The sequence below is a fragment of the Sapajus apella genome, unplaced genomic scaffold (genome assembly GCF_009761245.1).
Source record: "Sapajus apella isolate SASKATOON/1434 unplaced genomic scaffold, GSC_monkey_1.0 scaffold63, whole genome shotgun sequence".
Taxonomy (NCBI): domain Eukaryota; kingdom Metazoa; phylum Chordata; class Mammalia; order Primates; family Cebidae; genus Sapajus; species Sapajus apella.
Genome location: NW_022437003.1, coordinates 9,403,208 through 9,419,694, shown reverse-complemented (window position 1 = coordinate 9,419,694; position 16,487 = coordinate 9,403,208). Strand labels below are relative to the sequence as shown.

The window sequence follows — 16,487 nt, the reverse complement described above, 5'->3', positions numbered from 1 at the left end:
CCACACCATGTGCTCAGGTGGCCTCTCTCAACCACTGGGCCCCCAGTTGTCAGCACAGGAGGCACAAAGCCCAGGGAGGTACCAGGCTGTTGGCCGTGGGTCTCTGACTCTTCACTCCCACCCTGTTTGCAGTGCCGTCGGTCCGATGGAGACTTGTACAGAACTCTCCAACATAAGGTTTTCGTTCATGAAAGAGAAAAGAATTAGAAGTGACCCAGAGAGAAAGACAGCAATTACTCCACGTGACTGCATCCTGTCTGTTTTCCCAGGATCCTAGAATAGAGTTGTTTCCGTTTATCTTCTGTTCATCCCACTTTGCTTTTTTGAGGTTTTTAAGTCATGGTAAAATTGTAATGGGCCGCATCAGGACTGGAGGCCATATTCAGGTGAGCTTCCAAATCGTGCCCTTCTGCCCCGAGACCCCGTTCTCGGGATGGTGAGGGCAGGAATGCAGGGCGGCCTAGGACCTGAGTAGTGCACATGTGACTGTGTATGTTCTCATGCACGGCAGACACGTGTGTGCACACCCTCTTGCACAGTCACGAATGGGGACCTGTGAGATACACCTGTCATCTTAGCTGGTCAGAGCCTACTCTCAGCCCTTGCTCTTCATTCAGTTCGGGTTTCCCTTTGTAAGGGGATGAGAGGGATTACCACAGTTGGGCACAGCAAAGAGCTGAGGAGGCGTAGAAAGTACCGCCTTAGCCTGGGATGGCCCTGCCTGCCCCTGTGCTCCATGGCGTGTTCATGTGACCTGTTCCCTGTGCAGGATCCGAGCTGCAGGAAGGAGGCCCCTCATACAGCCCGTCTCTGTTGTCTGAGTCAGTGCAGGAGCTCAGCTGCTTCCAGGGCTCAGGATAGAGTCCTTGGAGGTAGCGCCTTGTGCTCATGGATGAAGATCCTCTCCTGTCACCCCTCCCCTCCTTTCTCCCTCTTCCTTCTCCTCCTCCCTCCCTGGTCCAGTCTAACCAGCCCAGATGGAATGACCCATGGCTACAGATTCTAGTTTGGCTCTGACCCTGCCCTTCATTGAGACTTGAGATGTGCTATTTGACCTTCCCGGGCCCTATTACTCCTTTGGAGCCAGTCTTGCCGAGTCCTCGCACAGGGACATTGTGAGAAATAGAAGGAAAAATTTTCCAACCCCCAGGTCCTGTTAGTTAAGTACTCTGAAAATAAGGTCAATAAAAACAAATTGTAGATTCCCTTGTGACTGCTTAATGCAAATGATTAGACCGTGACCTTTCATCTTTTCAGCTGCCGGAAGGATATGGGTCCAGAGGATCCTCTGATCTTTCATTTCAACTATGACATGTGGGTTTTTTTGTTTTGTTTTTGTCAGCTTAAAAGCCTAAATGTAATTGTCTGAAGTGTGGAGGGATATAGCTTTCTGGGGGTGCTGCTGAGAAGTGCCTTTTCCCTGCTTGCTCTGATGAGCTATGTGGGGACATGTGCCTGTCGGCCAAGTGTAAAATCACTTCCCCTCCTGCGCACCGGGTAATGCCATGTGATAGTGCATGCGATTTATGGAGGCCCTGGAGACTTAGAACATACCACCACGCACTTCACCAATGTCATGTTTTTGGTAGGAGGGCTCTGGCCAGCCCTTTACTGTGGATAATACCAAATGAGCTGTCTCTGTCTGGAATCACATGCCTGTGTAACATTGCAATTGTCAGGGGGCTGGGATTGCCTCTGTGCATTAACTTGGTTGTATGGTAAGGGTCTCACCAAGGAGCAAATGGCGTTTTTCTGTTGCTTTCCTGAAATAGTGCTTCTCAGAGAGTAACGAGTTTAGGTTGGTCAAGCAAACAAGCTTTATCCCTAGCAAGGGTTTTGAAGCAGTAGTTTTCCAAGAGAGTCAGAGCAGGTTTTTTACTCGTGTAGAAATTTGTGTGGTTTGTAAGCCAGGATATGGACGGTTAGGCTGCGCCAGATGTGGTCACGTGTGATTTTCATTTCTTGCGCTGAGGCTGAGTGCGAGAAGAAAATGATCAGCTGGCAATCCTGCTGGCTTTGCAGGGGATTCCACTGAGCTAGGCTACTGTCACTGAAGAGGTTTTCACATGAAAATGTGTAAGGGTTGCAGAGAAGTCCTGCCTTTGTAAGATTCAGAGAAGGCCAAGGAATTGAGAATGTTCTTTTAAAGTTGTTGAAAATGAAATACGACCATCAAGAAGGAAACATAGAAAATCGTATCAGCCTTAAAAAATGTTTAAGGTTTTTTTCTGATGACATTGTGTCGTTTGAATTGCACTTGCTGGTGGTGTGGTGTTTGTGACCCTGTTAGGTTGCGTTCAGTGGGAGGAGAGGTTATGCACACATCTAGATTCTCCGGTAGGACCCACTTATCTCTCCCAAAGCATATTCGCCTTGGCCTTGGCTGGAAGGCTCCTGCCCATCTGCTCCTGCGGTCCGTGTTTGAGCCGGCTGCTCCTCCCCTTCCATAACTCACTGTCTGTCCAGCGCCTTTCGCTTCTGTTTAGGCTCTTTGTGTTTGATTCAAGTTTTAAAGCGCAAATGGACTACCCCTAGCCACCAACTGTTTCTCTCTCTGGGCTCTGGCTCTGTTTTGAAAGGCTGGCAGAGGCCTCGGCTCAACGGCTCCCTCTCGTGGGGAAGAAGAGCTCGCCACTGAATCTGAGGTTGAACCGAGGACAGCAGCATCATCTTGAGCGACTAAAACATTTTTGCTTAGTTAACCAAAAACATCAGAGTCATTTCTTATCTTCTGCTCTGCCTTGGAAGTGTATTTCTCCTTTTCATCTGTCATTATAGTGAGTTGATTTAAATATTGTGTGACGGTAAGGAGGTGGAGAAAAACCCGTAAGGGTGGAGGGGAGGTATTTTATAAAGTAAGCACACAAGAGGGTGGACTGGGCACAGTTTTTATGGAATTTCTGTTATTAAGAACAAAGGTAGGAACGTTTGATCTCCTGGGCTTCCATATCTCTCATCTCATATTCCTTCTGCAAGAAGAATGAGGTATTGTTGCAACTATTCATCAAGCTGAATGTAACTGGAAAATGCTCTCAACCTTGCCTGTTAAATTGAACTCATTCTGTTATGACTAGAAGGGGTTGCTCCAAAACCTCATGGCCATGCCCCTGGAATCACCTGAGATACAGGTGATGGTTGGCTATGAGCCAAGCAACACATTCTGCAGACACCTCATTTTCTGCAGAACTGGGTTGGCAGCTAGGGGGGAACGGGCTGAGAAGCCAGAAATCCACAACAGACCTGAGAGAAGGAGCAACTTGAGCTCTGAAGAAGCTTGTTTATGTATAAAGCTTCTCAGCTGAAACGTATTGTTATTCACTGGAGGGTCCTGCGGTAGTGTGCCTCGGCACTCATTCTTCAGTGAGCTCGGGTGGCTTCTTGTATGTGCCCTTCTGTGGAATCCCTCAGGACGTGCAGCGGACACCTTCCCTGTAGTGCGCTGGCAACACAACTGGGCTGTGTGGTTTTAACTGATACAGAGGTGGTTGGGGGAGACCTTCGTAGCAAGGTAATACAATGCCATCCTCCATTCTTTTCTTTTGTACTGATGAAGCGTTGGCTGCTTACAGACAAGTCCAGGCCAAGAACAGGGGTATCTTTTTGTTGGATTGATTGGTCTTGGGTTTCCCCTCTGTGGTGCTGCTGGCTGGGTGGTTTGTTCTGTTTTATTTCTCCCCGTTAGGGCACATGAAGCAGCTTAAGGGGCAGATTGCTTCCTGTGTTAGCGTGTCAGCTCCCCTGTGGCCTTTCCTGCTGGGCACAGAACATGTGTCAAGGGGGAAGACGGCCAGTCCACTTGCCATTTTTAGTCTTTGTAATTTGTTCTGTGTTGTGGGTGAGGTCCATCTCGTCTTTGAGCTTGTTACATGGGTGTGCGTGTGTGATATCTGGGTAGATACTGTTGAAGATAACTGTTATTTTCTCACTAAGCAAGTTATCTGAATGTATACCTTGGCAATAATCCAGTATTTAGGTTGTCAGAAACATTTAAACAAGTTGTTCCTTTTGCCATTGAAGATAGTGATATATAGAATTCAGCTGTGTAGAAAATTTATCTCCCTGTAGCATTGCTAGCTATGAACTCGGGGACCCCAAGAATCCGGAATGGATGGACCCAAAGGCCCTGCACTCTTACTTGAGATAGAATATGAGACACGTAGCACTGCACTCTGGCATGTGGACAGTGGTGTTAGGGAAGGGCAGGGTCCACGGATTTGTGGGGACACTGAGCCACCCGGGGCTTTTAAACAGAGTCCCTTTCTTGATCCTTACCAGTTAGTACAGAATCTAGAGGGAAGGGGTGTAAATTATTTTGAAGCTCCCCCAGGGGCTTTAGGGGTGTCAGGTTTGGAAAGCACGGAACTAAACCTCAGCAAGTAGTGGTGGCGGACGCCTGAACTTCACAGGAGTGGGTTATGTCTGGCACCATATGGAGTTTGCCATTTTGCCAGGTGCTTCCCCATCTGTAGGAATAGATGAAGCCGTATTGTGTAGCCAGCCTCCTTAAGGAGACTCCTGTGTTGGCAGTAGGTTGAAACAGACTGCACCCCTATGGGTTAAGAGGAGATTCAGTCACCTGTAGAGGTGTTACCTCCTCACCAAGGTCTTGGATACCTGAGGTCCATCGACCTCCCTGTCTTGGATGATGGATATAAAGATGAGCCCCAGCTGGAGTTTACTGTTTGCTTTTGTTTTTCTAAATGTTTTGTTTTGGTTTGGTTTCAGTGAAAGCATTTGAAAGAACAGTTGAAACAAGAGATTTGTATTCCTCACTGTACCTCCTCTTACAGATGAGTGATACTTACCAGAGAACATTTCTGTCTGTCCTAACTCCTGGTTTTATAAATCTATTTTAAATGTATCATTTCCAGGAACTTTATTCCTCCCAAAAAGGGTTTCCCATTATTTATTCCAGACCCTATCAGTCCTGCTTCTTTTTTTTTTTTTTTAACAGACAGTTTCGCTCTTGTTGCCCAGCTGCAGTGCAATGGTGCGATCTCTGCTCACTTCAACCTCTGCCTCCCAGGTTCAAGCGATTCTCCTGCCTCAGCCTCCTGAGTAGCGGGGACTACAGGCGCACACCACTATGTCTGGCTAATTTTGTATTTTTAGTAGAGACGGGGATTTTCCATGTTTGTCAGGCTGGTCTCTATCTCCTGACCGCCTCAGGTGATCTGCCCGTCTTGGCCTCCCAAAGTGGTTTAGGAGCCAGAGTGTGATTCCTGGGCCTTTCCTTCTGCCTCTTCATGGGGCCTCTGATCCTGGCTCCAGGAGTGAGGCCTCCCGGGGTGGCCCTTAAGAGATGTCCTACCAAGAATTTGTGACTTTGATTGGACTACATTTAATTGGTGGCATGTAGAGAAATACAGTGGCTTCTTTCCTTTTTGATTTTTATGAACTTCCACTGATACTTTTTTCAGTGGTTCCAAGTGCAGTTCCCAGGTCAGCCCACAGCATTGCCTGGGATCTGGTCCAGAACACACATTCTCGGCCCCTTCCTCTACCCTCTGAATTAGACACTTTGGGGGCAGGGCCCAGTGATGTGTTTACATCAGCCCTCTAGGGGATGCTGAGAGCCACTGGTTTGGGTGCTTTGGGGAAGTTTCATCCCATGCCCCACCCCACTTAAGGTAACTGCTTATTCTTGGGCCAGCCTAGATTTAGTAGAAAGGTCACTAAGACTCATTACTCACCATCTGGGGACCTTCATCCTCATGTGAGGACAGCCTGCACAGCCTTGTGGCATTGGTGTTTCAGTGCCCTCTTGTCCATCACCGCATGTGGCCAGCTGTCCTGATTCCCCTTCCTGGCACCTTCCTCTCAGGTGCTGTTGGAGAGAAAAGGGAGCTAGTTTTGTTTTTCGAGACTGAGTCTTACTGTGTTGCCCCGGCTGGAGTGCAGTGGAACCATCTCGTCTCAGTGCAACCTCCACCTCCTGGATTCGAGCAGTTCTCTGACTCGGCCTCCCAAGTGGCTGGGTTTACAGGTGCCCGCCACCATGCCCAGCTAATTTTTGTATTTTTAGTAGAGAGGGGGTTTCACCATCTTGGCCAGGCTGGTCTTGAACTCCTGACCCTCATGATCCATCCGCCTCAGCCTCCCAAAGTGCTGGGATTACAGGCGTGAGCCACTGCTCCTGGCCTGGGAGTTAGTGTTTCTATTCTGTGTTTCTCAGTAATCTTTTAAGTTTCTTCCTTTGGAGATGGTGGTGATTATAAAACCCTGAAGTCCCTGACTTGAAATTTATGTCATAGATGAAAAGTAATGTCCAAGAGGTTAAGTGATGGGACAGCAGCCACGGTGTGACATGGAGACGACTTCCTGAAACCATCAAGCCTGGCATCAGCCCCAAGGGACCCCATCGGTCCCTTCCTTATTCTCGTTTGGAAGCTTGTGCATTTCTGGTGTCTGCCCTTGTCATTCCGCATTTTCTCTGACATGTATGTATCCCGGAATTGCCATGGTGTCTAAGCTATAGGACTGCCTCTGTATGCCCAGGTCACATAGAACCCAATGGGAAAGTTTGTCCAGGGTTGGCGTGTTTTACTTCACCGTTGAGCTCCGGGCATCCCTCTTCCATCCCGGCTGGCCCTGTCCTGGGCTGTTCTCCAGAAGGAAGGCAGACAGCAGCTGCTGACAGTTTGCAGCCACACCTCCGGGCCTGGCTTGCCACTCGGAGCCAAACCACATGAGCATTGCTGTTCTTTTCCTTCCATAGTATTTTTGTTTTCTTTCTTTTTTTAGCCACATAGATTTTTAAATCCTGTGGGCAGGTCATACTGCTCTGTGGAGTACAGAAATAGCAGACATGACTTTTCTTGGAGCAGGGATATGTGAGTGTGTCTATTTCCACTTCCCCCAAGCAAGTAGGGTATTACTGTCACCAACTCTTACAAGCTCAGGACAAGTGATTGTGTGGCACGTGGGGACGTCTTCATTGGGAAACACCAAATCTCCTGGAAGAGCCGTGGGAGCATGAAAATGCAGCCGGGAAACCCTGCAAGAATCGCCTTGGGCAGGCCGTATAGTTTTGTGAAGAAGGATTAGGGTATAGTTGATTCTGAACGTGGACATCACTGCTTAGTTCTGGGACGTGTATTGTGCTTCTCTTGCTGGTATTTCCACATCTCTTCTTATGAACAGGCTGCTGGGTCTGCTCGTTCCCAGGTCCCAGGCCCTTTCTCATGGGTGGGCCGGTTGTGTTTGTGGCAGGTACTGATTCTGTGTTTTTTTCCGCCTCTGCTTCTGCTGCTCCACAGGTCTCTAAGGTAAACGGAGTCACTCGAATGTCATCTCTGGGTGCAGGTGCAACCAGTGCCAAAAAGATGCGCGAGGTCAGACCTTCACCATCCAAAACTGTGAAGTACACTGCCACGGTGACGAAGGGGGCTGTCACATACACCAAAGCCAAGAGAGAACTGGTCAAGGACACCAAACCCAATCACCACAAGCCCAGTTCCGCTGTCAACCACACAATCTCAGGGAAAACTGAAAGTAGCAATGCAAAAACCCGCAAACAGGTGCTATCCCTCGGGGGGGCGTCCAAGTCCACCGGGCCTGCCGTCAATGGCCTCAAGGTCAGTGGCAGGTTGAACCCAAAGTCATGCACTAAGGAGGTGGGGGGGCGGCAGCTGCGGGAGGGGCTGCGGAACTCCAAGAGGAGACTGGAAGAGGCACAGCAGGCGGAGAAGCCGCAGTCGCCCCCCAAGAAGATGAAAGGGGCGGCTGGCCCCGCCGAAGGCCCTGGCAAGAAGGCCCCGGCCGAGAAAGGTCTGCTGAACGGACACGTGAAGAAGGAAGTGCCCGAGCGCAGCCTGGAGAGAAACCGGCCGAAGCGGGCCACGGCCGGGAAGAGCACGCCAGGCAGACAAGCACACGGCAAGGCGGACGGCGCCTCCTGTGAAAATCGTTCTACCTCGCAACCGGAGTCCGTGCCCAAGCAGCACGACTCGGGCAAGGCCGAGAAGGGCGGCGGCAAGGCCGGGTGGGCGGCCATGGACGAGATCCCCGTCCTCAGGCCCTCCGCCAAGGAGTTCCACGACCCGCTCATCTACATCGAGTCGGTCCGCGCTCAGGTGGAGAAGTTCGGGATGTGCAGGGTGATCCCCCCTCCGGACTGGCGGCCCGAGTGCAAGCTCAACGACGAGATGCGGTTCGTCACGCAGATTCAGCACATCCACAAGCTGGGCCGGCGCTGGGGCCCCAACGTGCAGCGGCTGGCCTGCATCAAGAAGCACCTCAAATCTCAGGGCATCACCATGGACGAGCTCCCGCTCATAGGTAGGTCTGCGCCGGGGTGGGGGTCCCTGCCTGCCCCCAGATCCTGCAGTTCATCACAGTCCTCACATTCCCTTCCCATGCTGAAGCTCCAGTTCGGCTCCGGTGTCTGGGGAGCAGCGGGCTTCTCAGCTCGTTCCCCTGCAGCCCTCTTCCCAGGTCCTGGGTGTCGGTGGCCGGACAAGAATGGTACTGAGCCTGGATCCTGGGTTAGCCCCCACTTGGGTTCTGGGCCCCTTGCTTTCCCTGGGCTGTCACCTGCTGCCTACAAATGCTGGAGTCAGAGCAGGGGCCCGGGGCCCGTGGGGAGCACTGCTCCTCTGGATTTTCCTAGACTGCCACGACAAAGCACCACCGACCGTGGGGCTTACAACAGACATCCCCCACAGTTCTGGAGGCTGGAAGCCCAAGGCCTCAGGCCACAGGATTGGTTTCTCCCGAGGACTCCCCGCTTGGCTGTGGATGGCTGTTTTCTTCCTGTGTCCTCACTTGGTCCCACCTCTGTCTGTGTATTCATCTCCTCTTCTCAGAAGGACATTGCATTAGGGCCCATCCTATGGACCTCATTCTAACATAATGGCTCCTTGAAAGACCCTATCTCTAAATTCATTCACGTCCTGGGGTGCTGGGGGTCAGGGCTTCAATGTATGAATTCGGAAGGTTCACCCTGCAGCCTATGGTCCTCTAGGAGCCCGTGGGCCATTTTTCGTCCTTCTCAGCGTTGTCTATTCTCTTCTTCCTCTTCGTGTTTCCTTGAGCTTCAGTTTCTCCGGTGATTTTGTCAAGGCCGCAGGTCAAGGGATCTATTAATATTTCTTCTGAGACCCGGTGCACTCTCACTGAGGCTGCTGGAAACTCACCACAGGGGACCCTTAGTGAGCGCACATCCCGGCTGCCGTGCAGACCCTGGCCCCTCAGGGTGGGCCGCAGGCAGAGCCTCCTCTCCAGTTCCCCCGTAGCCCCCCTCTCCTGTCATCCTCTTCTCAGTCCTGGCGCTGGGAACACAGGGTGAGGATGAACTTGCCCTGTTAAGGTGGAGTGGAGTCTGTGGAGTCAGGTGCATCCAGGTAAGGCTGCAGCCCCATGAGTCTAGACCCATGGGAGGAAACAGGCCACGCCTCCATGTTGGAGATCCTGAATTTTCTACGGCATGGAGACATGTAGCCATTATGTAAGTGTCGGGGACGGCAGCGAGACAGGCTTCCATGCAATGGAGGTTTCATGGTCCCCTCAGCAGGTGCCTGCCGGGACTAATGCCTGAGTGATGGTCAGCCTAATTTGCAGAAGTTCTTGGTTTGTGCTCTGCTGTTGGAAACGGCACGTGACAGGAAGCAGTGCGGGGAACAGGCTCTGCACATGCGTGCACCCACCCACACCTTTAACCCTGCTCCGTGACTGCCTGGGACACAGGGGGACCCTGAGTCAGCGATGGAAGCGCACCAAGTCCTCTTGCCCGTGGTGAAACCTGCAGACAAGAGTTTCTCTGCTCTGCTCGGTGGATGATGGAGGCTTGAGGACAGACACAGTTGGTGTCATAGTGACAGCCCCTTTTGTTTACAGTAGGTTTTTCTTTTCCTTTGACTGCCTTACCCTGGAACAGAGGCCACACTGCCTCACCAGCTGTGCTGCTGCTTCTTGCCGTCACTGAGAAGGCTAAGGCGTATGACATTCATTCCAAGGGGTACTGACCTGCCTGTGAGCCAGGAGGGCCTCAGGGTGGGGGTTCTGAGCTCAGCCATCTGACAGTACTAGAAACTTAATAACTTTGAAGTGGTCGTGAAAATCCCCCCCAGTGTGTGTGCCTTCTGTATCTGTGCAGGTTCACATGCACTGCAGGCCTGGTAGTGGCTGTGCCACGGGGGGAATTGGGTGGGGAAAGGACTTGGCCACATAGCCTCCAGGCTCTGAGTGGGAGTGATCACAGTGGGTGAGGATTCCATGAAGAACTCTTGCAAGTGCTGTCTGATTTTCAGGTGCTCTTGCATTATAATCTACTGAGAGTGAAATATGAAAGTATAGATTCTTCTTCTCTTTGACCTGTGTTCTGACCCACTGGTACAGTGGAGTACTTGTTTTAGTTGGGGCACTCATTTTGGTGTCTATCTCCATAAGGGGACCCAGTGCCCGCCTGCCCTCAGAGGAAGAACTCGCAGTTGTCAGCCAGAGACCACCCGTGACTCTGGGAGCCTGAGACCTGTAGTGAGCTGCGGAGTCTCAAGCCTCATTAGGTCCCTCCTGTGGAGACTGGTAACAGCTTCCTCATTGATGTTACCCCACACCTCTCTTCTCTACAACCAAATCAGCCCAGTGTCCTGCCATTTAGTGGGAGTGGAATTCAAGCTTCTGTGCCCGCATCCCTGGTCTTGCTGATGTGCCAGGAGCTTGCTCTCTTGCTGTGTCTGCCGAGGTAGTTCAGACACTTCACCTGGTGGGTCCCGCCATGCTTGGTGTCTGCAGGAACCCTGCCTGGATGGGATCTGTGCCCACTTTCCCTTTTATTATTTAAAAACAGTATATCCCCACACTCCAAAGATTTAAAACTTTGTTAATTTTTACTTTGTTTAGCATTTTATGGATGATTATTTTGGAAGATGCCCCCTCCCACCTCCCTTATTGGCCTGAGAGAGGTTGCTTTTTCAGTTCTCCCCTGGAGAATTCACTGGATGTGCATTGAAACCTGTTGAGGTTTAATATGCATTTGCGGTGCTCTTTGACCTGATCAGCAGGGGCCCTAAGCACCAGCTTACTCACTGAGGAGTAGCCTCATGGGCGAGGGACAAGGCTAAGTGACGGACATACTGCCCTGTGCCCTCACGCAGGCGTTGCTCTTTGCTCCCGAAACGCAGTGAGATTGAAGATAGACTTCCTTTGTGTGAATGAGTGGGTGGGTGTTGGGGCTCTCAGAAGGGAACTTGGGAGTTGGTAGGAAAGGTGTGTCTGTAATTTCTAACATCAAACATATTCCAGGTTATGCTGGGAAGTGGATGCGGCTGGGGCCCCTGCCTGCTCCTCACCTGGGATCTTCTCATGACCCCTGCCTCCATGTAGGAACACAGGCACTAGTGCGTTGGGATGTTTCTCCCCTTATGTCTGTCTGGCCGGCTCTATTCCTCTTCCAGCCAAGCCCCAGCTTCAGTGTTGCCTCCTGAGACATCCCCCACCTAAGATGGTGGCCCCTTGTTCCACTTGATCTTCGTCGTACATGGCTGTGTCCCATCCCCGAGTAACGCCTGTCTCTGTAGACTGGAAGCCTGCCGTTTCCGTTGTCTCCCCAGAGGCTGCCAGTGTCCTGGCTCATAGGAGTAGTTCAGGAATTACAGGTTGAATGAGGAACGCCTTGTTCGTGTCCCTATCACTAACTATCCCATTTTTCCCCTTCACCGTCCCAGGGGGCTGCGAGCTCGACCTGGCCTGCTTTTTCCGGCTAATTAATGAGATGGGCGGCATGCAGCAAGTGACTGACCTCAAAAAATGGAACAAACTAGCAGACATGCTGCGCATCCCCAGAACTGCCCAGGACCGGCTGGCCAAGCTGCAGGAAGCCTACTGCCAGTACCTGCTGTCCTACGACTCCCTGTCTCCCGAGGAGCACCGGCGGCTGGAGAAGGAGGTGCTGATGGAGAAGGAGATCCTGGAGAAGCGCAAGGGGCCGCTGGAAGGCCACACAGAGAATGACCACCACAAGTTCCACCCCCTGCCCCGCTTCGAGCCCAAGAATGGGCTCATCCACGGCGTGGCCCCCAGGAACGGCTTCCGCAGCAAGCTCAAAGAGGTGGGCCAGGCCCAGCTGAAGACCGGCCGGCGGCGACTCTTCGCTCAGGAAAAAGAAGTGGTCAAGGAGGAGGAGGAGGACAAAGGCGTCCTCAATGACTTCCACAAGTGCATATATAAGGTAGGGGCCTGTGTAGAGCAGCCAGCGCTGGCGGCAGGAGTGCAGGAGGAATAGGAAGCAGAGGGCGTGCTGCGTGTCGGACTGTGCACCCTCTGACTCCCTGGGGCAATGAGGGAGGGGCGGGCCACTGTGCTGGATGAGGGCTTTTTTTTTGTTTGTCTTTTTTAAAGACAGAGCCTTGCTCTGTGGCTCAGGCTGGAGTGCAGTGGAGCAATCTTGGCTCACTGCAACCTCTGCCTCCTGGGTTGAAACGATTCTTCCGCCTCAGCCTCCCAAGTAGCTGGGACCACAGGCGCGTGCCACCACACCAGGCTCTTTTTTTTTTTTTTTTTTTTGTATTTTTAGTAGAGACAGGGTTTCACCGTTTTGGCCAGGATGGTCTCGATCTCTTGACCTGGTGATCCGCCTGCCTCGGCCTCCCAAAGTGCTGGGATTACAGTCGTGAGTCACCGCGCCCGGCCAAGGGCGCTGTCTTAGTCCACTTCGTGCTGCCAAAACAGCACAGACTGGGCAATTCATGATGAACAGAAATGTATGGGCTCATGGTTGTAGAGCCTGGGAAGTCTGATATCCAGGAACCGAGTGAGGGCCTTCTGGGTGCATTGATGGAACGCTGCAAGGTGGGGCGGCAAGGGACCCAGTAAGGGAGGGGAAGTCCACTCCACGAAGACACCACAGGTCCATTCCTGCCTGCCCTGGGCCTCAGGTTTCTTTTCGTTAACTGGCTTGTGTGTGCATGTTGCGTGCACATGCACATGTCCTCATCTGCCAGGGATAAGGACCTGGGCTGCATGCTTCGCTTCACCTGCATCCCCAGTTCTGTGCTGGCTGCTCTTTGCACCCCTGTCTCATCCTGGTGCATGACAGCTGCCCAGACACAGCTGAACTCACTGGCTGGACCCTCAGTGGACCCTGCCCACTTGTCTTCTCTGCCTCCTCGTTTCCATCCACTCAGCTCACTGCCAGTCCAGCATTGCCAGGTTCTCTCTGTGGAGGGCCATCCCTGATAAAGCCATTAAAATGGATCTCGCCTTTCACACTGTGGAAGGAAGAGTAGGGGAGAACCCAGCAAACGAACACGTAGCGTTTCCCCGTCTCCGCCAGGCCTCACTGCAGCACAGCCATCCTGAGGAAACTTACCTCCAGGAAGCAAGGGAAGCGGGGTCACTGGCTCTCCTCCTGGTGCCCCTCCCAGCCGGCCTGGCTGTGAGGCCAGGCTTGGGGCTTCCTCCCTTCTCCGGCCTGCCAGTGGGTTGCAGGGACACCCGGGGCCCAGCTGGACAAGCCCAGCTATGACCTGTAAGTTGAGGTCCCTGCTGAATTGCCCGGCACAGACTTGCCCTCTGTGGTCCCAGTTCTGGATTCACTGGGAGGGAAGTGTTCTCTGCTTCCAGCCCTGGTGAGCTGGTGGGATTGTGTGGTTGGGGGGTTGCTGCTTCACTGGGCATTGGCTGTGGGTTATCCCTAAACCCACTGTACCCTCAGGTGCCCACGGCTGCCTGACTGCAGGCTCTGCCTACCCTTGTAGCTGAGCAGTGTGGGCTTCTGAGACCATCACACGTCTTGGAAGCACGGGGCCCCGGCATTGTGCTCCACTTTACGTCTAGGCCCCACAGACCCGCCTCAGGCTGCATCCCACACACTTGCTCGCTTCTCTGGAAGGAGGTTCCCGACTCTCTGTCCTGAGACCTGAGAGGGTTTGGCCTTTTATCTGAGTCTCCTATCCTGTTTCCAAGGCTGCCTGGTGGGGTTGCAGGATGCTGCCTGCCAAGACCCAGCTGCCTTGTGTCTGACTTGTCAGTGTTCTTAAGAATAGAGAAAGTGTGACCCAGACACTGTAAGCTCTGGGGAACTTTATTTGGTGTTTCCTGAATGTTTTACTGAGAAGCCGTTGTCAAGTAAAGCACACGCTGAATCCTGTGACTCTGGATAGCCAACTGGTGCAATGAGACACTGTCAACATTTTCACTTTTTACCGAAGAAGGCCAATTCTATGAGTGTTTGCTCCGAATAAGAGGTTTGGGTTTTTGAAAACATATCCTGTCAAGGATATTTGTAGATTTCATCACAGAAACATAGTGGAGCTCTGCCTGGTGGCCGTGGCGAAGCCCCGAGGCAGCCATGTACCCACGGGGTGGGGGCCCTGAGCGTGCAGCTGTCTGCGGCCCTGGCGTCCTGGCTGCTGACTTTTGTGTGCTGGTGTCATCCTCACTTCCGCTCACTGCACTCTGCATTGGTGCAAAATTCAATCCCTTTGTTTATGTTACAAGAAACACAGCGTCGGGAGCGGCTTGGAATTGCAAGAAGTATGTTCCTGTAGTTAGAACCCCATCTAGTTCCCTTGGAGCCGGAGAGAAAGGCCCAAGGCAGCATTGCCATGCTGACTGTGACTGGAAGCGTCTGCCGCTCCCTCTTCTGGCCCTGTCACTTGTACCGGAACACTGCAGTGGCCAGTGCTGCGTAGGGAAGACTTCCCTGACCACCCTCCCCCGCTCTCCGTGACACCTGGCACCGCCTCCGATCCCGTGTTGTATTTGGGTGTCTGAGGCCTGTGTGTTCCCCAGACTGAACGGAAGCTGCACGAGGCTAGAGGTTTTGTGTGTTTTGTGCACTTCTCTGTCTCCAGCCCCTGGGATTTGGCCTAGTACACAGTAGGTGCTCAGGAGATATTTCTGGCCTCAAGTCATAAATGTGCCTGGTCAAGAAAGAAATCATAGCAAGGGTCTTAGATGGCTTCCCTCTGAAAAATGAACCACATTTGGTGTGGGAGGTGAAAGAAGGTGCTGACTCCCGGTTCCCAGACTGACACACTCAGCTATTGTATCGTAGTAAGGAAATCATTTTGGATGTCATTGGGAACAGAGTGACAGAGGGACATCGAAGAAGAGGTGCCACGGGGAACAGCAGGTGGTTCTGTGGCAAGAAGGTGACCAGGTTGCAACTGCAGATGAAGGCTGCTGTCCTGGCAAGGACTGTCCGGTGCAGACGTCACCCAGTTTCTGTCTCCCCCGCTTCTCTCCTGTGGGATCCCTGGTCACGAGTTCCGTCAGGTGGTAGCCACTGATAGTTTCTTCACTGGCCTGCAGCCTTGTCCTGCCCCTGACGTGGGCTCAGCTGAGAAAGTCTGCCTCCGTTGCAAGCTGTTTTTTAGCAGGGCCTTGGAGGCGCCCTCCACGCCTCTGCCGTGCATCTGCTCGGGACTCCGGGGCGTCAGCCTCTGTTTCTGGCAGTGCCATTTGGCCCTCACACGGGTGATCCTTGGTGGGGTCTTCCCTCTCTTGCTGGCACTTCGGGATCTTAGAGGATGGATTTCTGCCTTCTCTGCCTGTCATGAACTCAGGATACAAGGTGGCCCACAGCGGCAGGGAAGCCAGGGCGCGGCGGCTCGTACAGGCGTGGGGCCTCCGTTGCAGCAGGGCTGCGCTTTGTTTCTGAAGCTTTACTCTTGTTTTGTTTCGTTTCAGGGAAGGTCTGTTTCTCTAACAACTTTTTATCGAACAGCGAGGAATATCATGAGCATGTGCTTCAGCAAGGAGCCTGCCCCAGCCGAAATTGAGGTGAGAGAAGTGGCCCCTCATGCTGCCTCTGGTGAGGGGGCTCCCCTCGGCCAGCTCGCGGCCATCCTGTCCTGCCCTGACCTCTGCAGCCCGGGGAACTGAAAGGACTCGGATGCCACGGGGCTGAGTTAATCTTCTGTGTTGAGCGTGCACCAGGGCAGCCAAAAGTTTTCACTTAGGTTGATCTCAACTTGTTTCAAAGCCAAAAACACTCCAGTGAAGGTGGGGAGCTGCCGAGTGCGCGGGGCCGCTTCTGGGCACGTCCCGCTGCCCTCACCTTCTCCTCCCGCCTGCTTCTCACCCCATCCTCTGTCTGTTGTGCAAGAGAATGTTTGGAATCCCTTGAAGCCACAGTTGTGCTTTTTCTTCTCTTCTATTTTGTATTTAATGGGATTGGCAGATTGCCCTTTTTGTGCTTCTGCCAACTCTCTTCTTTGAGTTAGTATGAGGTTGGAAAGACAGTGAGCACTTCTGTGCCCAGACCAATTAGGGGGAGTTTTTGTGTGCGGCGCTGCAGGACAGAGACCGGATCTGTTTGTTTACCTCCCCTCGGCCAGTGCCCAGCTGAGTCCGTGTGAACTTCCAGCTGCTGACGTCGGTGCGCTCTCAGTAGTGCTTGGTCGTGGAAAGGGAAAGAATCCAAACCCGAATCGCTGGTTCAGGGCAGCTGCCGGCCAGGGAACAGGAGGTATTTGTTGACCACAGCCTCATCTTTTGGTGTGTGACAGGCTTTTGCTGCTTTTATGGTATTTTTTTTTTTT

The 16,487-nt window shown here is 52.6% G+C and overlaps 1 protein-coding gene across 7 annotated transcripts in view; it reads left to right on the top strand.

The window, feature by feature from the left end:
• JARID2 (jumonji and AT-rich interaction domain containing 2) overlaps positions 1–16,487 on the top strand; it is a 283,238-nt gene that overhangs the window by 248,444 nt on the left and 18,307 nt on the right. For all 7 annotated transcript variants that reach the window (XM_032247772.1, XM_032247766.1, XM_032247771.1 and 4 more), the window contains 3 exons: positions 7,260–8,280; positions 11,667–12,169; positions 15,634–15,726. In XM_032247772.1, the coding sequence (XP_032103663.1) occupies positions 7,260–8,280; positions 11,667–12,169; positions 15,634–15,726 (1,617 nt within the window). The remainder of the gene's footprint in view (positions 1–7,259; positions 8,281–11,666; positions 12,170–15,633; positions 15,727–16,487) is intronic.